This window comes from Pteropus vampyrus, unplaced genomic scaffold, assembly GCF_000151845.1.
Source record: "Pteropus vampyrus isolate Shadow unplaced genomic scaffold, Pvam_2.0 Scaffold2, whole genome shotgun sequence".
In the NCBI taxonomy this organism is placed as follows: domain Eukaryota; kingdom Metazoa; phylum Chordata; class Mammalia; order Chiroptera; family Pteropodidae; genus Pteropus; species Pteropus vampyrus.
Genome location: NW_011888783.1, coordinates 4,317,322 through 4,338,974, shown reverse-complemented (window position 1 = coordinate 4,338,974; position 21,653 = coordinate 4,317,322). Strand labels below are relative to the sequence as shown.

General features: G+C 33.8%; 1 protein-coding gene across 8 annotated transcripts in view; it reads left to right on the top strand.

The window, feature by feature from the left end:
• Positions 1-21,653, top strand: part of PMS1 (PMS1 homolog 1, mismatch repair system component) — a 66,983-nt gene that overhangs the window by 21,238 nt on the left and 24,092 nt on the right. For 7 of the 8 annotated variants that reach the window (XM_011356133.2, XM_011356107.2, XM_011356098.2 and 4 more), the window contains 2 exons: positions 923-1,086; positions 15,683-15,799. In XM_011356133.2, coding sequence (XP_011354435.1) covers positions 923-1,086; positions 15,683-15,799 — 281 coding nt within the window. The remainder of the gene's footprint in view (positions 1-922; positions 1,087-15,682; positions 15,800-21,653) is intronic. The other variant, XM_023528870.1, reaches the window with a different exon arrangement.

Sequence of the window (21,653 nt, the reverse complement as noted above, 5' to 3'; positions counted from 1 at the left end):
CTATCCTCAAGACATTTGAAACTGAAAGTGAACTGGAACTAAATAAAGGGTCAGCTCAGCTCCAACCCAGATAAATTCCTAATAATATTGAAGAGATCCTGTCTTCACTTTAGCTGCGTGACAGAAGAAATGAAGTGCCTTCTCGGGGGGGAAATATTACCTACTTCAATATTTCTTGTTCTTTCATATACAACGTCTGGAAAAAATAAGAACATTGAGAGACATGAAGAAAGGAAAATAGAATCCATAATCAAGAGAAAAAATAGTTGATATAAGCAAATTCACAGATGACCCAGGTATTTGAATTAGCAGACGAGAACTTTTAAAACAACTGTTAATGTTAAAGAATTTAGAGGAAAAGATGGTACTAATTTCATTTGCTTTTTAACAAAAGCTAATTATTAAACTGATATTTAATTACTATAGTTTTATACCTTCATTCACCTTTTTTGTTAAAATCACAATTTAAAAAATACCTTTTGTTAGATTATCCTGTCTTTAATATTTGTTGTTCAGAAGTTGAGGGTAAATTAAGCCAAGCAATTAAATATTTCAGATAAGAATTTTTATTGGAATAATTAAGGTTATCACATATGCTATATAGCCTTAAAGTGCAGAATGAGCATCATTCCCAGGTGGTTTGAATACCAGTAGAATTCTTAAGATGCTACGTTCTGATGAGCCCAAGTTTCTCTGCAGTGGTAGAAATAAAGATTATTCCTGAGTAGACCACACAGAAGAGATCCTACTTTGGTTAGTCCTGTTGCCAAAAGTAGAGTCTAGCACAGGGTCAGAATAGCTTACAAAGCTGAGTCTTCTTTGGGTTCCCAGAATTGGAGGAGTACTGGCCTTCTGTGATAGCATTTGATGATCTGAAGTCCCTTCCACATCTAAGTATGCTTCCCTCTTAATCCACCAACAGGTACAACTGTAACTGCTTTAAGATTGTTTAAGAATCTACCTGTAAGAAAGCAATTTTACTCAACTGCTAAAAAATGTAAAGATGAAATAAAAAAGATCCAAGATCTCCTCATAAGCTATGGTATACTTAAACCTGACTTAAGGATTCTTTTTATACATAACAAGGTAAGCATTATTGTACTTCTATAAGTTTTTTTTTTTTTTTTGGTATTATAAAGGGATAGTGTATTTTATCTAAATCAGATATGTAAAGAGTCTTCAAAAATTTGTCCCCATTTGTTTAATCTTTATATATAGAGTATCTTTGTTACCTAGTATCTATATGAAATCTGATTGAACACTTCATTTCTAAGATCAGCCATTCCACCACAGACTTTTAGGTCCAAGAGATGTTTGAGTCCTAAATATGATGATAAATAAAGACTTGCTCTTTTCTTTTGCAGAGTTCACAATTTAGTGACATTTTCCACCTTTTATTCTAAACTCTTTCTTCTTTGGAAGAATTTGTTTTTTGTTTTAAGGGAAACTACCTCATTTTTTTCCATTTTTCAAAGCAGGGCTAATAAGCAATTCTCCTTGTTGCTAGTTGTCTCTTAGGGGAAAGAAAGGTTTACATATTTTCCAATTATTTTATTTTTTTATGAAAGTCTATATGTGCACCTCGAAATACTTAATGGAAGGAGAGCAGAACCACACTGAAGAAATGTGGAAACCTGGTAGGGAATAAGGAATTAACATTTATTGAGGGCCTACACAATGCCAGGACTTATGCTTGGTGCATTAAACTCCTATAATCCATAGCAACAGTCAAGTGATGCAGACATACCAGTTTTGCAGTTGTTCTCTGAACTGAACTCAGGAAGGTTTAATACTGTGCTCCATGTTCCACAGCTAGTAAATTGTCACAGTGGGATTTGAAACACAGCATGCTTGCAGAGTACAGGTTCTTTACTATCTACTGTGTTGCTTCCCATTTTAATATGTTACATTTATACGGTTCTTTTTCATGTTTCAGAGCTCTTAAAATAACTGAGTTAGACAGCATTATCTCTATATGGGGAGGCGAAGCTCAGAGTGATCAAAATAATTGTTTTATATTTCATAGCAAGTAATAGTGCTTGGGTCAGAACCCTTTTCATTTGGTTTTCTTTCTACTCCCTGTCTTTTTATTCGCTCTTAAGAAAATTTTGTATTAAACTAAGCTGTGGTGGAATATTTATCATCAAAATCTTTGGTCATCTTAAAAAAATAAAAAAGAAAGAAAAACATTAAGAATAGTCAGCCACCTGTTCATGCTGGCATAGAGCTCAACCAAATGATACCTCGAGATCCCGTCCAGCTCTACCATGCTATGATTCCTCAGGATGTTGATGGATAGAGGCTCATCCTGCTAATATAAATAACCCTGTGACCTCTTGATCCAAAGGAGAGTTAGTAATTAAAAGTTGAGTATATACAAGTTAAGAAAAGATCAAAAACAGAAGAAATGATCAGGAAAGGAATACTGATGGAAAAGGTAAAATATGAAGATAGGAACTATGTATTTATAAAAGTGAATACAACTAAAGCGAAAAGTTTTGAGTAAGAGAAAACCTGATAGAAGAATAAAACAAGATTATTGTCTCATGAGTATTTAAAGTCAAATATATAGATATAGATATAGATATAGATATAGATATAGATATAGATATAGATATAGATATCTTGTAAGCCTTGGTTAAGTTTATATTACTTTCCTAACTACTGTAAGATCATCAGTGTAGGCATTTTCTTTGGAGAATGGAAAGTAGTGTTTTGTAATATACTACATTTTATTATTTTTAGACAAAATATCTGAACTTACATTGAGCAAAAACAAGTCCCTCAATGGTCTTCAGTAATTTCAGACACAGTTCAGATCCTGGAGAGTGTGCTGAGAGTATTACACCATGAAAGTAATGTAAGATTATCAAAAGTAAAATTAGGCATTATCTATTATTACACAAGGAAATCACAGACTGAATTAGAACAAGACGTCTGTCTTCAAGCTTTTTTTCCTTAGTACAAATTATTTTTCCGCTTTTTAATTTCTTAATAGTGCTGTTATGCCTCAGATGTTAAAGTGTATTGTTAAACTTCCTCAAATAGCATTGACATATTATCATAAATCTTTTTGGACATTGATTGCCATTCTGGTCTTAGCCTTTTTCTTTTAAACATGCTCACTTTTATCATTCTTTATGTGCTTTTCTGAAAAATATTTGTGCCTTTGCTTAAAATTTAAACATGACAATATTGGCGTCTTTTGTTTTTGTTTTTGTTTTTGTTTTGAAAATTTTTTTCTGCATTAGAAACAAACAATTACATTGCACATAATATGGGAAGTACTATTGCTATTTTGACATCTTGGATTAGATAGTGTTCCTTCTTTTTATGAAGGTTTAACCTGCCAAGACATTCTTTGAATACTGATAATGTTGATGCTCTTGCCAGTAAGGTTATGTTAGAAAGAGGTATTTTTCTTCTTTCATCATCATGTTCCTTGAAAGCATATTGAATAATGAGACAGCCAAAGAGAAATAATTTACAAGTGGATTCAGTGAGTTTATTTAAAGTAGATATTATTTGAAGAAATGATAGAGCCATTCCTTAAGATGAGCACTACAGTTTTCAGCTTTAGTTGTAATAACTGAATTCCTGTGAAGTCCTGCTGTATATATTTTCATTTCTAAAGCAGTTATGTCCCATAATTAGAAGTTTTTCTCATAGTACTCTCTGAAATCAAGTTAGCATTTTTAGCTATTTCATATGTATGTGAGTAATTTTATAGATTACTAGTTCAAAACATAATGTTAAATGTGTGATTTAAAATGAGATACTTTCATACTTAATACTTGTTGATTTTTGTGAACACGTTCTTTTACCAAAAATATCATTTGTGGTTTTAAAATTGTTTTGAATTGAATTTTGTCTTTATAGTTAGATGTCTGCTCATATTGCAAAAGCTGAATTTGGGTATCATTGATATAAGAAGGTTTTAACTGGTACAAAAGAGAGAGAAGTTATTGAAGGCATGACTTTCCCCATTTCCCACCTCCATGTCACATGAGTGTTAAGGCTTATTGGAATCAGTTTATTTATTTTTGAAGTCTGGAAGAATGATGGTGACACGGCTTTGAAGAGTTGAATATCTCCAGTTTTAGTCAATCTGGGAAGAGGCAGGGCTTTAGCCAGAAACAGAAACCCAGAAAACTAGCCATGGAGATTTGATAGTGAATGTGGTGGCACCCTCTCTTGACATAGTTTTCTGGGTCTGTAGGAGGGTAGGTACTCTTTTGTGGTGGTAGCCAAAGATTTTCTTTTTTGCAGGGTGGAGGAGGGGTAAACAAGAATGAGAAAGAAGAGAGGGATACATTTATGGTATTATAAATTGAAGATAAATAAGTGGTAATTTATAATCTGATCCCCTACATTCATGATATTCTCTTTGTTCATCTTATTCTTATCTGCATCTTTTAGCCTTTTACTCCAATATTTTTTAATGTTCATTCCAGTTTTGTTTCTGCTGTGCTGTGAGTAATGGAAGAAAAGTCTTTTGTCCACGATTGGACCAATGTTAAAGGATTGTAGAGGCAGTTTAGTCAAAGAGAAATTCCAATTTAGGACTGTGGTTCAAAAGCTTTTTCTTTAGGAAGAAATTATTCTAGTTCTAACCTTGAGTTTGAGTGGGTTTTGTTTTTGTTTCTTTTTTAATTAACAAAGGTGGATGTCCCTTCAGATAGATTTCAAAGTTAGCTTGGGACTGATTATTAGTCATGATTGTTTTTTGTTTTGTTTTGTTTTGTTTTTTTTGCTATGCGCAAATTAATAACTACATTTTTTAAATGGTTCTCATGTTTTCTTTGTTATTTTAATTTCTTTTCACCTAACTTCTATGAAGTATTATATAGTAGAGAGAAGAAACATTCAAAAATCAAATTTTAGTATATCTGATTTCTGAGTTTGATGTTTATTTACACTATTAAAGGACTCTGAAGTCTTTTCTTTTTTCCCAGCAAGACTTAGTTACTCTTCCACTTTTTTCATAGCATTTTCTGCATATTTCTATTATGTCATTTTAAATTTATTGACAATGATTTACATTCTGTCTCCCTTTCTCAACAAGCCTCTCTTTGGAAGTGAGAGTTGCATCTTACCTGTATTCTCTTTAATACATACTCCGTGCACAGCACAGAGTAGAATACTAAATGAATTAGATAGTGCTAAAATCAAAATATATAAATTTATATAGCACCAGTTTTGAACAACTCTGACCTCTTTCAAACTTTCTTCATAATATTAATTTATAAAATCAATCCTTTTGTTTTAAAGATTCATCCTTTTGGATTCCCTAGTAACCTCAGATTTTTACAGAGTATATTCTCACTTATATTCATATATACTACTATAGTTTGTTTTCTTGTCTGGCCTCTAAGTCACCAATAACGTCTTCATTAGAACTTATCAGGAAATATATAAAGAATGTGTGGATAGCATAATGGAAGGAAACACTTGACAGGGACACATCTCTAAGAGCCATCAGTTTAATATATTTTGTTTCTACTAACTTGAATAGAACCGTGTAATTATTCCTTTACAGATCCTCTAACCAAATACATTTTATATACTTACTATTTATCCTTATACATTTTTGTAGTCCAACAAAATAGATTTCTCTGCGGATCAGTAATACCCAGAGAATTTGCACAAATCTAGCCTTTTGAGCTTAGAGCAATAGAAGCTGATTAAATGATCTCTTTAAGACCTGTTTCAACTCTAAAACTCTTATTTTTAAGGATATGTGCATATATATATATCTTGGGCAATTCCATATCTTTCTTACAAACTGGAATTTCATATTTCTGTCACTTAGTGGTTCTAATGAGATGATATATCAAATTATAAAATACTAGAAGGTATAAGGATTCTCAAATCTTTACACCTGGAAAGGACCACTGAAAATCTTTTTTGTCATGCCTCAAATCTTGTAGCAAATAGAGTATTTTTATTCTGGTCTTGTCTCATTTTATCTTCTTGTGACCCCAAGAGTTTGGGTGGATTGAGTAATAACTTAAATTTGAATATAGCGGAGGGGAAACTAAAGTTTACATCTCTTAAGTTTAATGCAACTTTTATTCTCCTTTGCTATGGCTTCTTCACAGCTGCTGGACACAGAGCTTTGAGTAGGTGCTATAGGACAATTATTTGATGGCCTACACTCTGAAAAAGCTTACAGTGTAAGCGAGGAGGTAAATGTGAAAGTGTATGCACATTTAAATAGATGAAAATAATAATGAAAACTTGTTGAGTGATTGTTGAATGATATTGATAAATACTATAGAATTTGAGAGGTGGAAACATTTACTTCAGGCTAAAATAGTCAGGGAGGAAGGATTCATGGTGGATGTGTTCTGAGAGCCTTTGCTCTCAGAATAAGACCACCCCTCTCTCCTCCATACCTCCATCTGCAGGTGTCAGATGTGATTTCCAAAACTCTTAAAATCATGCAAGACCTTAAAAGTCAGAACCTAGTATGAGCCCTAATCTCATGTTTTTATTCCTGTTTTATGTCAATCAACACAAGAAACCTGGATCTATCAAATCAACCATATTACTCTGGAGTCTTATACAAATCATTGCTTTTTTTAACTCTGTCTCTCATATATCTTCATCTTTTAAAATGCCCCATTTCATGGTCAATCAAGTAAAATCTGTCCTTAGCCTTTTCTTTGATCACCTTCTTTCTCTTACTGCAACTTGGCTCTCCCTGAGAACTTTGTATCCCCTGCAGCCCTTTCAGATGGTGACAAATTTTTCTCACCTACTTCTCACATCATTGTGCCTCATTGCAACTTCCATACCATTCCTTCTCCTCTTCATCTAAAAATATCACTTAACTTTGAATCTGGCTCTTTAGACTCCTAGAGCACTATCACTCTGGTGAATTCAGTATTTCTATAGGTAGTCTTTCTAGATTCTCAGATCTTTTACACCTCTTCAGTGATTTTATTCTCCGCCCTGCCTCAGCCATTAATTCCTGTGGCTAAACCTTAGACCTTGTCATTGCCCCAAACTGCACCTCCTTCATAATTTCAAGTTAAGTATTCCACCCTCTGCCACCACCTCCTCCTGTCTCTCCAGCTTACTCCCTGCAACAATCCTTATTAGACTCCGTTGGACCTGTGATCCTTGCTTGACCCTTCTGCCTTTTTGTCCCCAATGTTCTCAGTTCTCTGCTTCCCCTGCTTAAATTATATGGCCCATGATTATCATTCTTTCCTTGGGCATTCCTTTAATTTCTTTCTCCTCCCTCAACTGTACTTGTTTGACTAACAAAATCCTGGTTAAATTCATTTCTGTCTTCTTAGTGCCTGAACCAATATAGCTAAATGTAGCTGGAAAAACATACCCCTCCTGATTAGTACGACTTTAAATTCATGATCCCTAATCTTAGTGCTTCCTGGTATTTGTGTTTCTCTAGTCCATTTTCTCTCCTGGTCTCCTACATCAGTGCTTTAAACAAACTTTAATATGCATTCAGATCACCTGAGATCTTGTTAAAAATGCAGATTCTCAGTAGATCAGGGAGGGCCTGAGATTCTACATATCCGACAAATCTCCAGGTGATGCAGTTGTTGCTGGTCCATGAACCCTTTGGAGGGACTCAGAAAGTCACAGAAGAGGGAGCACTGACTTTGGCCATTTCTCATGTCAGTGTTATTGATTCAGTACACTAGGAACAAACTATAAAAGTGATCTTACCTAGGACCCCTCGCACCCAGGTGGGTACATCATAGAAGGATTCTATTACAGTAGACTTTGGCAATGTTAATAAATAGATCAGGATCGTTCTAGGTAGAGAAATCGTATGAACTTAAAAGATGAAGATATGAAAGTGCAGAGTACACTTAGGGTCAGTGAATAAGTCGATTTAGGTGAGCAGGGATTTTATATAAAGGAACAGAAGAAGATAAATCTTGAAAGAGAATTTGAGGCTAGGTTATAAAGGCTTATAATGCTAGGCTTAATCTTTTTTTTTTTTTTTTTTTTTAAATAGAAAACCAGAAGTAAACAAGTGATTTGATGGAGGTATTACCTCTGATAATTAGTTTGGTAGTGGTATACAGGGAAGAATTATAGGAGGCTGTAAGCAGTGACACTAGTTAGGTTGTATGTTTCTAGGAATTGAACCTTTGCTTTTAGGTTGTTGGCATATAATTGTTCATATAGTCTCACGATTTTTTTTATACCTTCTATGGCATTAGTTGTAGCATCTCTTCTTTCATTTCTAATTTTATTTGTCTTTTTTTTTGTAGTCTAGCTAAGGGTTTGTCAGTTGTTTCTTTTCAAAAAAACCAGCTCTTACTTTTGTTGATATTTTTCCATTTATTTTCTATTTTATTTATTTACGCTCTGCACTAATCTTTATTTCCCTCTTTGAGGTATATAGTTAGGTTGTTTCACATCTTTTTTAGTGTAGGTGTTTATTGCTATGAACTTCGCTGTTTTGCTGATTCTCCTAAGTTTTGGTATGTTATATTTTCATTTTCGTTTATCTTGAAATATTTTCTAATTTTCTTTTTTCTTCTTTGACCCAATGGTTGTTCAAGAGTGTGTTATTTAATTTCCACATATTGTGAATTTTCTAGTTTTTCTTTTGCTCTTGATTTCTAGTTCCATTCCATTGTGGTCAGAAAAAATACTTGGTATGTTTGTCTTAAATTTGTTAAGACTTGTTTTGTGACCTAATATGATCTATCCTGGGGAAGGATCCATGTGAGCTTGAGAAGAATGTGTATTTTGCTACTGTAGAGGGGAGATCGCTATATGTATGTTAGGTCTATTTGATTTATAGTATTGTTCCAGTCCTCTGATTCCTTATTGATCTTCTGTGTGGATTTTCTCTCCATTATTGGTCTTGATCTGGAAAGAGAACAGCTTGAGAACCATGTGGTGAATGGAGTTGCATTGCAGAAGAGATGGATGGGGTAGCTTCATTTAGAATGTGTTAGGGAGAGGTAAGAGCAAGTATGGAAAAAAGCCTCATGGAAAACAAAATGTAATAGATGAGGTGTTCTATTCAGCAATAACAGCTTGACTTAAAAATAACCTTTTCTGTAAAGTTAAATATGGGAGGAAGTAACGATTGCCTCAGTGTTCCAAGAAGAGCTTTCTGTAAACAGTCTTGAGAAGTATGGGTAATCTGAAGGAAGTTATTAAGCTCTGGTTAGGTTCAAAAAGGATTTTCAGAGGAGGTGGCCTTAGAACTGGTTCTTGAGAAAGACTAGGTGGGCAAAGGTATTCAAAGCCCTTGCAAGGTCAAAGAGTCATCAGAGGTCAGAGAAGGCTGAAAGTAATGTAGGAAAATAGGAGATGAGGCTGGAAAGATTGCTTGGGTCTACATTCTAAAGCACCTCTTGTGACTTTCATGGTAATGTGGACTTCTTACCAGGTGGTCAAAGGGAACAAATTAAGGAGTTTCAGTAGGAGACTAACAGAATAAGATAATTCTCATGACAGTTGGAGGATGGGCCAAATTATGTTTAGTAATGTAATTGAAGAAGCTGGTTCGATAGTCCAGGTAGTTGCACAGAACATGGAGAGAGTCTAAATGAGAAAAACATTTCCGATGTAGGTAAGACAAGGTTTGATTAGCAATTGGAAATAATCTTTCTAGTTTTAAAGATCACAAAGAATGAATATCTGTATTCTCCCTTTGAAAGTTATGCAAAGATTAACTATGTTTTTAAATTTTTATTTACTTCTTTGAATAAATCATAGCTTTACATGGTTCAAAAACCAAAAATTATGAAAAGGTAGAGTGAAAAAATTACTCTGTCTCTCATCTGCCTAGTGTTTATAAGCAACCCCTCCCCTCAAAGGTAAAGTTGCTAATTTCTTTGTAACTTTCAGGGGGAAATAATTATGCACATACTATTTGAAAAAAAGGAATAAAATAAAATAAACATTTAAGCAAAGTAAGGATAAGAGATATTAAATTCGAAATTGTGCTGAATTTATTTTACCAAGACAGAATTCTTTTTTAAAGTCTAAGATTACTTAGCATGAATCGAGTCATGTTAATACTTATTATTTAATAGAACGTGATGTTCTTTAACAGTAGTATTGCTATTGTACTGGAATAATTCATAATTTACACTGAATTTAAAACATTTAGCACCGTCTTAGTGATAAGCATCTATAGCTAATATTGTCATATTGCCAGAGAGGAAGAAAATTGCCTTTTCCTATATTGTTTGTGCCACTGCTTTTTTTTGATCCGGAGTCAGTACAAATACAAATCCAGGAGAGGAAAGCAATTGATACAGATTAGTTATATCAACCTAGAAGACTTTGGAAATAGTTAAAACTTCTAACTTTTAAGAAATTTAAATGTGAACTTCTTAGTACATCTGTGCATATAATTTGCATGAAAACTTAGGTTGTTCTCTAGGCCATTGTATGCTTTTTTTTCCATATTAATGAAAGAGTCTCTTTTGCTCAGATAGTCTTGTTAGCATTACATTTTTTAATTGTTCATCATCTGTTTGCAACCTCCTTTTTTCCATTATCACAAATTGCCTTCACAATTGAGGTTTACTAATTAAATACTGAGTATTCTCATCTAATTTCATTTCCTTCAAATAGCATGTCATTGAAGTAGGAACAGCAGCAAGATATATTTGGCTAACTTCAATCAATTTCATGGTGTGCATGTAATAATATATTTTTGATTGAGGTGTTTTTTGCTATGTCATCATACTGACTAGAGTCGGATTCTTACTTGGCACATTTAGATGTGCCGACTTTGTGTGACCTAGATAGAAAACATATGGGGGTATGTGTGTGTATTTTTAGCACATGTTAAGCTTTTGGCCTAAGGGCAAAATATGTGAAAAACTTCAGGAAGTGAAAAGAAAATCTCTTTTAGAAATTAATATAGGATTGATTAAATGATGGGGAAAGCACACTAAAAACTAGATGCTATAGAAAATGTTGTATTTAAAAATTCAGTTTCTTCTAGATTCTTAATTTTTAATTACCACATTTTATTGTATAGTTCTTTAATAATAGATCCTGTTTTGAAAATGAATCTTCATTGCCTAATAGTGAAGATTTACTTTTTTGGCAGACCTCTTCATCATTTATTGCTAACCCAACTGTAACTAGTTTAGAAAATACTTCCAAATTAGCCCCTTTAGATCTGATAAAGTAATTGCTTGGTGTGAAATAATGCTCCAGAACTATTAGCAGTATTTACTTAAAAACATTTTTTTCACATTTAATAGTTCTCATATTTTACAGCTTTTTAAGAACCTATTTCCTCAAGTGATCTTTTTATAATTCTGTATGCTAGCTATTCAGCAGGTCAGGCAGTGAAATAGCATCTTTGCATTATTTAACAAAGATTTATATCTTAGGCATCACCTGAGGCATCATTCTAATACAAACTGAACAATATATTTACATAATACAGGCTTTATAACTGTATACAGTGCAGGCATTTTGAAAACTAAGTTTTCTTGAAATATTTTCTTTACAACTTTATTCCAAGTATATTTTATATATATGTATGTCAGTATCAGAGCTAGCATAGCTTTAAAGAGATATATTTTTTGTGAATTTAAGTTTTTATTGCTCAACTTTTTTGTTAAAAGTAACATGATATGGAAAGTATGAAGCAAGAGACATTTCACTCCAGTACAGTTTCAGATTATTCAGAACTTTACCTCTTTTCTATTATTTTAAATATTATCCCTTAAATCATTGCCTCTTGGCTGGCTCAGAGTAACAGCCATCATAACAGAAGCCAACAATCATTATCCTTTTTGTACACACTCACAAACACATGCACACAGGAAATGCAAAGATGACAATCTGGCGGTTCCTTGAAAAATAAACAGTTACTATATTACCCAGCATCTCCACTCCTTGGTATATACCCAAGAAAAATGAACATGTATGTCCAAACAAAAACTTGTACACGAATACTCATAACAGCATCATACATTAGAGCCAAAAAGTGGGAACAGCACAAATGTTCATTATCTGGTGAAAGGATAATTCAAATGTATATCCATGCAATGGAATCTTATTTAGCCATTAAAAAAGGAATGAAGTACTGGTACAACATGAGTAAACCTTGACACATTATGCTAAATGAAAGAAGTCACTCACAAAAGACTGTGTGCTGTATAATTCCATTTATATGAAATACCCAAGGTAGGCAAATTTATATAGACAGAAAGTAATTTAGTGATTACCTACGGTGTAGGTGGGCAGAAGTGGGGAGTGACTGCTAATGGGTACAGAGTTTCTTTTTTGGAGTGATGAAATTGTTCCAAAATTAGATTGTGGTAATACTTGTACAACTTGGTAAATATACTAAAAACCATTGAATTGTACACTTAAAGTAGGTGAATTGTAATGGTGTATGAATTATACTTCAATAAAATTACTATATTTTTTTTAAAAGAAAAAGTTGCTTTAGATTTCCTAATGTAAAGTAGTAGACAAGACATAATATCTAACCTGTGTAGTGGTATGGCAACCAGCAGTCTCAGTCTTTAAAGACAAAGAGTTAAGTTTTCAACTCCACTAGACTGACTTTTCTCTAGAAAAATGTATTCCTTTGTTCATTCCTTCAACAAATTAGTGTTTATTGGGCCCTCTGGGTACCTGATAGTATTCTTGGTACCAGGGACTCAATCATGTTCCTGATTCTTTTCTTTTTCTTCAAATGCAGTCAGTCATTATGTCACATCAAGTTTATTTCATATCCTTTAGTCTCTCCGTGTCCTCTTTCCCTCTTACCAATGTGTTTGGTTCTGTTACCTAGTCCAGTGATACTCAGCCACAGTGTTAATATTAATAAAATACCAAAATTTGCAAATGTTTTACCTTAAAAAAATTAAAGGAATAATCCTGTAAATATCACTTATACTGACTTGCATTCCATTGTATTTTTGTGAGTGAAAGAGAAAGCAGTAGCATTACAGCTAGTGTGCCAGGAATTACACATAATCTTCATTACCTTTGAGAATATTTTGAGAAAGTGAACTTCATCCATTTTGTATATCCTCAGTAAAAGTTGAGAATCTGAGTTGGAGTAATATAATCACATTTTTAAAAAACCTATGCTGCTCTAGCTTCAGTTCTCACTAAAGCATCCTTACCAGAGATCTTTTTTTTTAACTGAAATACATTTGACTTGAAACATTATGTAAATTTAAGATGTACATGTTAATTTGATACATTTACATGTTGTATATGATTACTACTGTAGTAATAATTAGTACTGATCACATTATGTAATTATCATTTCTTTATAGTGGTCAGAAAAATTATGTTCTAGTCCATTAGCAACTTCGATGATTATAATACAGTATTGTCTATATTCGCTATACTATGCATTAGCTCTCTAGGACTATAGCTACTACTCGTTGCAAGGTCGTGCCACTAAATGACATCTGCCTTATTTCCTTATCCCCCACCCCCTATTAACTATTTTACTCTGTTTCTACCTGTTTGTTTTAGATTCCACACATGAGTGGTATCATACAGTATTTCTTTCTCTGACTTACCTCACCAGAATAATGTCCTCAGGGTCCAAAGATCTCTTTCTAACATCCATATCTGATCATGGCATTCTCCCAGTGAGATTTCTGCAGTGGTTCTACATTGCATATAAGAGAAACTGTAAACTTCTTTGCGTGATATACTAGGTTACTCACGATCTTGCCCCTTTTTATTTGTACAGCTTCATCTCCAGCAAGGCGTATGCTCTGTGCTTCCATGCTTTTGCCCATGATTTGTGAGTGGGCAAAAATCTCTCCGCACATGCAACTGCTCTGTGAAGTAGACTTAGGTTTCTTCTATAAGTTCCCACTGTGTTTTGTAATAGCAGTTTTCATAATACATTATAATTATTTTAATATCTTATTTTCTTTTTATATTTTTATAAATATAAGAACTCAGTTCTCCTTAGGAACTAGAACTTTGTCCTTTTATTTTTCTGTTCCCAGCTTTTAGCATAGAATCTGGTACAAAGTAGATGTTCAATAAATATTTGATGAATAAATTCAAAATGAGTTTCTCCAAAAAATTAATGTGGCCAAAATATTTATATATTATAATATGTGATGAAATTAAGGATTAAAAATACTGATGTGACTCTACATCCCATTTTTCCTAGAGCACTTCCAGTTTTAAATAGTCTATTGTATTGTCCTTTAAGTGTAAATGTAATTACCAAAACATAACTTTTTGTTTGGAAATGTATACGTTGAACCTATATCTTAATTTTAATTATTTGCAATTTACTTTTAAATTTTGATTTCATGTACTTAATGTCCTTTTTCTATTTCAGATAACTTTCAAAGCAATACTGAAAAATTATTTAAATCAATGTCTTTTCACTTACAGCACGTAACCTTTCTACATTACAAAAACAAACAAACAAACAGGAGCTTACTCAACCTCCAGCCATTGAATCTACAAACCTACTTGTTTGTATACCTATTCTTTCACTGCTTCCTTTTCAAGTGTGTCATTGTAAGTCCTTCTCTTGATCCACACCTGCCTCTAGTTATCACTCTATATGCTTTGACTTTACAGTCTGACTTTCTGAGTTGTATAGGTTCACTTTTTATGTTCTCTCTGTAGTCACTCTTCAATCACTGAAATTTGACTTTGGTTACCTTACCTCCCTAGAACTGTCCTCACCTTCCTGATGGCTAAATCCTGTGGCCACATATCTTTTCCTCTTGGTTTCTTGATATTGGTCACTTTTGGCTACTACTTCTTAAAAACTCCCTTGGTCTGTTGTGCCACACTGTCCTGCAGGCTTCCTGCTTCTGTGGCCACTCCTTTATGATCTTTTTTTCCCCTCTGCCTGCTCCTTGAATGCTGATGTTTTCTTTCAGGCCCTTTACACATTTTTCTCAGGATTTAGGAGGTGCTAAGTGAATTTTTGTTGAATGAACAAATGTGTCTGTATTGATGGTTTCTCAAGAGATTTGACTATAATTGAACCTTGTTAACTGAAGAAATTGCAATATATCATACCTGATCATGCACTTCACAGCCGAACTTTGGTCCATGACTCTCTTAAACTATTACATACTTGCAGTGAAAAAAAAATGCAAGCTCATTATTCAGCTTTTAAGTTTGTGAGGTTCAGGTAGCTTTTTGTAAGTTCTGTGTATATGAAAGGTAATTACAAAGGTAATTTTAAAGAGCATGCATTGTCCCCAAATTTTATACCAGTTCGACTATTTACAGAAATTTTATAGCATAGCTGTTAGTCTTTATAATAATACTTTACTTCGAGTAAAAATTTAATTTAAATATACTCTGAAGTATGTACTCTGAAGTTTAAAAGAAAAGAGAGAATTAATATTTAATGAAACTGTTTTATTCCAGGCACTGACCTTTGTGTTTGCCTACATTATATATTTTCATCTTCCAACAACTCCAGGAGATAACTATTCTCAGTCATCTTACAGACAGGAGAAAACAGGTTAAGGGAAGTGAAATAGATTGTACACTGCAACACATACAGCCACTAAAATTCAGAACCAGAGCTCTCTCAGACTTTGTATGCATCTCTTTTCATGCATCTCTTCTAAATGATACTGAAAATATAAACTAGGGATGAATGCTAAATATAGAAATAAATGGTATTAGTACTTGAGTGAATATAAATTGTGTTAAAAGTTGTTTGTGCCGTTTTTTCCCCTAGGCAGTTATATGGCATAAAACTAGAGTATCAGATCATAAGATGGCTCTCATGTCCGTTCTGGGGACTGCTGTTATGGGAAATATGGAATCATTTCAGTACCACTCTGAAGAATCTCAGGTACGCAACAAAAATGTTCTTGAAAAATTCTAATTTACCAGTGAAACTGTTAAGTTATTTCCCTTTTAGGGGGTTTGGGGTGGCAAGAGCTTTTTTCTTTTTAACATTTATATCAGAGATGTGTATAAGGTAAAAAAGAAGATACATACAGAGCTTATATTAAACCTGTCTCCCCAGTCTACTTCTCTTTTTATCTATTCTGCTTGTTGTTTTTAATTTTAGATATTGTATTTACATTAACTCTGTTGATGATTTTTAATTTAGGATCTCATCTGTTTACTTTCCACTATGAAGGAGAAGAAGTTGGGCTCTCTTACCTTTGTTTTCTCTTTCTCATTCTACACATACTCCAGCTTCTTTTTCTTGATCTGTCAACTTCAGACAGTCCTCTTGAGTCACTATAATATTAGCTGTAGTTATTAACACTCCCACTCTTACTAGCCCTTTCCTCTCTCAATCATGTCAGTTCTACTTTTATGTTATCAAGTTTAATAACCTGATTTTTCAGATAAGCATTTTTTAAACCTTCCATTTTTTGTTTGAAGATTGATTCTACAAATTGAAAATTTGTATGAAGTTTATATTACTACAACTATGAATAACCTTCATTGCAAACCCAAGTATTGTGCTAGGGTTACATTTCCTCTCTAAGTATCCAATGTTATGTCTCTGTGTCTTACAGATGAGGATACCTCTATTGTCCCAATTAAATGAATCTTTGTTTTCTCCCATCAGTTGCTCAAAATTTGTCATGTTTGTCATGCTTTATATATAGACTATCTTACGTAACTTTTTGCTTTTTCTAGATTTTCCAAAAGATTTTCTTTTTTAAGTGAAGAAATTTTCTTTATCACGACAGCAATAAAATCCAGCTCTTTTAGTTATTCTAGCTGTAATTGCTAATCCATTTATTTCATTCCATTCTTTTTGAACTCACTGTTCCTAGAACCCACTTATTTCTTATTTGGATTGATTGCATTATGCACAACTCATCCTGGGATTTCTTTTCATAGGAGTACTGGTTATTTCCACTATGTCTTGTATCCAATGTCTTCCTTTCTTGATATTCATTCTCATTTTTTTGATAGTCATCTTTTAAGTGACTTCCACAGAAAGGAAACATGAGACTTTATTTTGCACTTTCTCATATTGGTAGTCTGGTAGACATAGAATTCTAGATTGAAAAGTAATTTTTCTTCAAAACTTGAAGACATTGAGTATCTTTGATCATCTATTGTTGCTGATGGGAAGATTAATGCATTCCAATTTTTTCTAGGCAGTATGTTTTTTTCTTTCTGAAAGTTCTTAGCATCTTTCCTTCATCATTGTTCTTAAATTTTACAAGGATGTGGGTAGATGTTTGTCTTTTATTATTCATTTGTTTATTACTCAGAGCACCTTTTGAATTTGAAGACTCATTTCTTTTTCAGCTCTGGGTTATATACCTCCATCTGTCATCACTTTGATAATTTTTCTGTTTTTTAGTGAAGCTCCATATTGTTGATAAGAACCTCCTCTTATTTTTCTCTTGCTTTTCTCAAGTGTTTCATCTTTTTGTTTTTCCTATAAGTTTCAGAGATCTCTCTGATTCGTTTATCTGTTCTGCTGACTTTTTTTTTTTAAGTTTTACGTTTAATTTCCAAGAGAATTTCAAAATTGTATTGCTTTTTCATGACTTCTTATTGTTTTATGGATACAAAATCTTGAATCTCTCTGAAGATACTAAATTTTTGTTTCCGTTTTTTAATTTGTTCCTTAAATTATCTCTTTATCTTAGGAGGTCAGTTTTGTTTTGCTTTTCAGGTCTTTTTTCTCCAAGTCTCTCATTCTCTTGCTATCTTCCACCACCACCCACCTCCCCGAATTGGAAGTGTAATTGGAAACTTGGTGTTTGTGGCTGGGCTTTTTGACTGTCAGGCACCACTTGAGTGTTAAGTAATCAAAATCCTGGTCCTAGAGTTGAGGAGAATCAAGTGCCATTATGAGATGAGGACTTACTCTGCAACCCAGGGGTAATTCATTTTATCTCTCTCCCGCCCCTCCATTCCCTTCCTTTGCTCGCTTGCTCGCACTCGCTCGCGCGCGCGCGCGCTCTCTCTCTCTCTCTCTCTCTCTCTCTCTCTCTCTCTCCTCTCTCTCTCTCTCTCTCTCTCTCTCTCTCTCTCTCTCCCCTCTCTCTTCCTCTCCCTCCTTCTCTTTCTCTTTCTCTCTCTCTCTCTTTCTTTCTCTCTCTCCCTCTCTCTCCCCCTTTCTCCCCCCTTCCCTCCTTCCCTCTCTCTTTTTCTAGCACAAAATTAAATTGTAATTACTTCATGACAGATTGTCCTTATTCATTTTCTTAATGGAAGAGCCTTTTTGATTATTGTTCCTGTTTGTCTGCTTACTTTAAACGTGAAGGCTCTCTGTTCTACTGGACAGTTGTTTTCTCTCTTCTTCCCTTTTTTCTTAATTTGTTGAAATCTCTTTTCACCATTCCATGCTTTCTGGGCTTGTAAGGAGACTTGTCCTATATCAGAGTTTCTTTGACCCCTTCTTATTTCTGGCCAAAGGCAATCTTAAGTTGTTTGCCACCTGCTAGAGTTTGCCCCTCTTACTCCATTTTTATTCCTTTTCCATACCTTTGAGTTGTAAAACTTAGCTACCAAGGCCTCTTCACTGGACTGGGATGGCAGATAGATAGGCCATTTGGAACCTTGGATGTGGAGAATCTTTATATATCTCTTCTCATTTTGAGGGTCTTTTTTTTTTTTTTCAATAGGGTCACCATGTGGGAAGAATCTTCTAATTATGAATGGCGTGATATCATTTGTTAGGAGTTTCCCAGTGTGGCTTTGTTGGCTTGATGGAACTTCTTCAGTTTCGTTTTTTGTTTTTGTTTTTCAACATCTTTCTCTCTTTGATATTTTTATCTTTGCAGTACACCATGCTGAGTCTGGGTGAATTCTTCACTATTTTCTGATTTTTATTCCCCAAACTATATATTCTATGTATTTTATTTCTAGGATTCAGAGTTTATTCATTTTCTTCTAAACTTGGTTTATAGCTACTAGTTTTGATTTCTTGCTGGGTTGTTTAAAAATGGATGTTATTTTTCTTTACTCTTTTAACCTATGGTATACATACTAATTTTAAGGTCCTTTTCAAATTACTCTATCATTTCTGCTTTCCTGAGAGAATATTCTCTCATTCTCTGCTATTTTATATGCTTTGAAATTTTAATTTGTAAAATCACCTAGAATGCAGATTTATTGTTTTTGTTTTGATTTTCCTCTCCCTCTCCATAGTTTGGCATATACTTCCTCATTTCCAGCTGCAGTTCAAAATCACCTGTTATATTAGTTTATGCCTTTCATCCTTCCAAGATTTTAGAGACCCCTTTTTCTAGCAGACTTGGCTTAGCCTTATTCTTGATTTTGGAGTTCTCTATGTGCTTTCTTGTGACCCTTGTAAGCAGCTCCAAATAGTGGTCACAATATTTTTAAGGAGTTGGGGGGTACTGGGGTGGGAGGAGCAGGGGTAGCTCAGTCACCCATTTCAAATGGAAAGACTGATTTTAATTCCCTGTGTCCATACCAGAATTTAATTTCCAACTAATGTAGCTGTTGTCTGATCCTAGAGCACACAGGGCTTTTGACTTCAGCCATCGCACCCTGTTATGTTTTGCACACATAACATCTTTATGTTTGTCTTTTTAGAAAATGGTTAGCTCTTTCAAAATTTGTGTTAAAACTAATTTTATCTATCACTGCTATCTATTTGCAGTTGGGATGGGGAAGAAGGGAATTTCTACATGACTTATTCCACTATCCTTACCAAAAAAAACTTAAGTTATTACTTTAGAAACATAACTCCATGGTGTTCTAGAGGTTTATTGAAAGGCTCATGTTAGGAGACCAGTCAAAGTTACTTCAGCAGAATCGGAGTAGAAGAGAGGAGATATCAGTTTGAGAGATTGGGTAGGTAACAGGACTCTTTATCATAGTAAAGTAATATAGGAGGAACCAATTGAATAACAAGGTAGAAGTGGAATGAAATATTTTATTAAGTTTTGAAGGTAGTGGGATTAAGAAGATTTTTGTGACAGCTAATTAAAGATAGTAAGCATTTAAGGGTGAAAGAAATAGGGGCTATACATCTATATCTTAGCATTACTGGTATATGTGTATGTGTATGAAATGACTCAGAGAGAGTAGAGAATAAGAAAAAAAGGCCTGATGGTGGAATTCAGGGGGGCTATAATCACTTATAGGAGGTAAGCAAAGGAAGAGAAACCAGTAAACCAGATCAAAGAGGAAGTGTTAGATAAGAAGTAGAAAAAAAACAAAACAGAAGACTGAAAGAGTGTCATGCTTGCCAACAAAGAGAGTTGCCATTGGTGTCAGGGTCTGCAGAGTCTCAAAAAAGAGAAGGGGACTGAATGTCCATTGGAGTTGGTCATTGAGGAAGAAGCCAGATTATAGGGGAGCTGGAGATGAAAGGAAGGAGAGAGGGGCCCATAGTCGAAAAGCAAAAAGGGGAGAAGTTTTTGTTTATATTGTCTTTGATTTTTGTTTTGCTTTTTAGGTTGAGAAATACTTGGGTACAGAATCTTGTAAGGTCTAATTTTTTATTTTGTACTGATTTGGTCTCTTATAGACATTCTGTTTCCTTGAATTAGCCTGATTTTTTTACTTTTTATAGCATTTTACAAGACTTTGCTGTTTGATTTTACTTATTTATATAACTTAAAAATAGATTTTTTTAGTTCCTAAGGTTATCCTAAGCCATCTTTAAAACTGCAGTAGTTTTAAAGTAATACTAATTATTCAGTGGCCAAACAAAATAGTGTGAAAGGAAAACACTAGCAATATTACCAATTTCTTCTTAATTTTATTCTCCATAATTACCTAATTGGGGCAGATTTTTGGTTTTTTAACAAGCCCAGTAAGTCTTTCAGAGACTAACCAAGCTCCTCTGATGCTTAGCAGGTACTTTAAGAAGGCTCTCATGTTTCTTGGTGAATTATATAACCATTTATAAATGCTGTGAAGTTTTACAGTTAATTAAGTAGTATCATTTTGTAATGGATTATCCAGCTTTATTAATTTACTTTTTAAAATTGGCACAACTTGGCACTGTGACAATAATGCACTTAGCGTTCTAAAATTGGTAACACATCTCCTTAAACACTTATTTCCAAGGGCAGGAATAGCCACAGACATAGGTGTCAGCCTACAGGCTGTGTTATTAAGGAGCCTCGTGTTTTCTGCTTAAGTAAAAATAGCAGCCCCACTGATTCTCACTTCTAAACCTAAGCTAAAATTTTACTATTAGCGTTTTTTTTAACAGATTAATAATACATCTGGTTCCACTTGTTTCAGATAAGAGATTATAGGCCTATATTTTAAATAATTTGACCAAGATCAAATAGATAGTAGTGAAGCTGGGATTTAAGTTATGTCAATTTGGCTCTAACCTGTATTCTTAACAATTCTGTATATTACCTTTAAAGGTAAAAGTAGGAGCATTTTCCTTGCCCTCTGTTCCCTCAATTTCTCTCTTTTCACACATTTGTAAATGGAAAGGGAATGCATTAAAATAATTGATTTGCTTCTCTAAGCAAAAATAAAGTCAAAGGACAACACTACAATCAGGAAGAGATTTTTGTCAATGAAGAAGAGATTTTTAACTCAGAAATGAAAACCCAGTCAAATTGGCTTTAGAGCATACTCAGAATAAGGATAGGAACAACCACTTCTTTAAGGAAAAGGTGGCTTAGAAGAAAAAGACAAACAGCCAGAGGAAAGTCACAATATGAGGAGAGAAAAATTTAGGAGATAGAAGATAAAGTCGAGCAGAGAGCAGTGTTTATGCC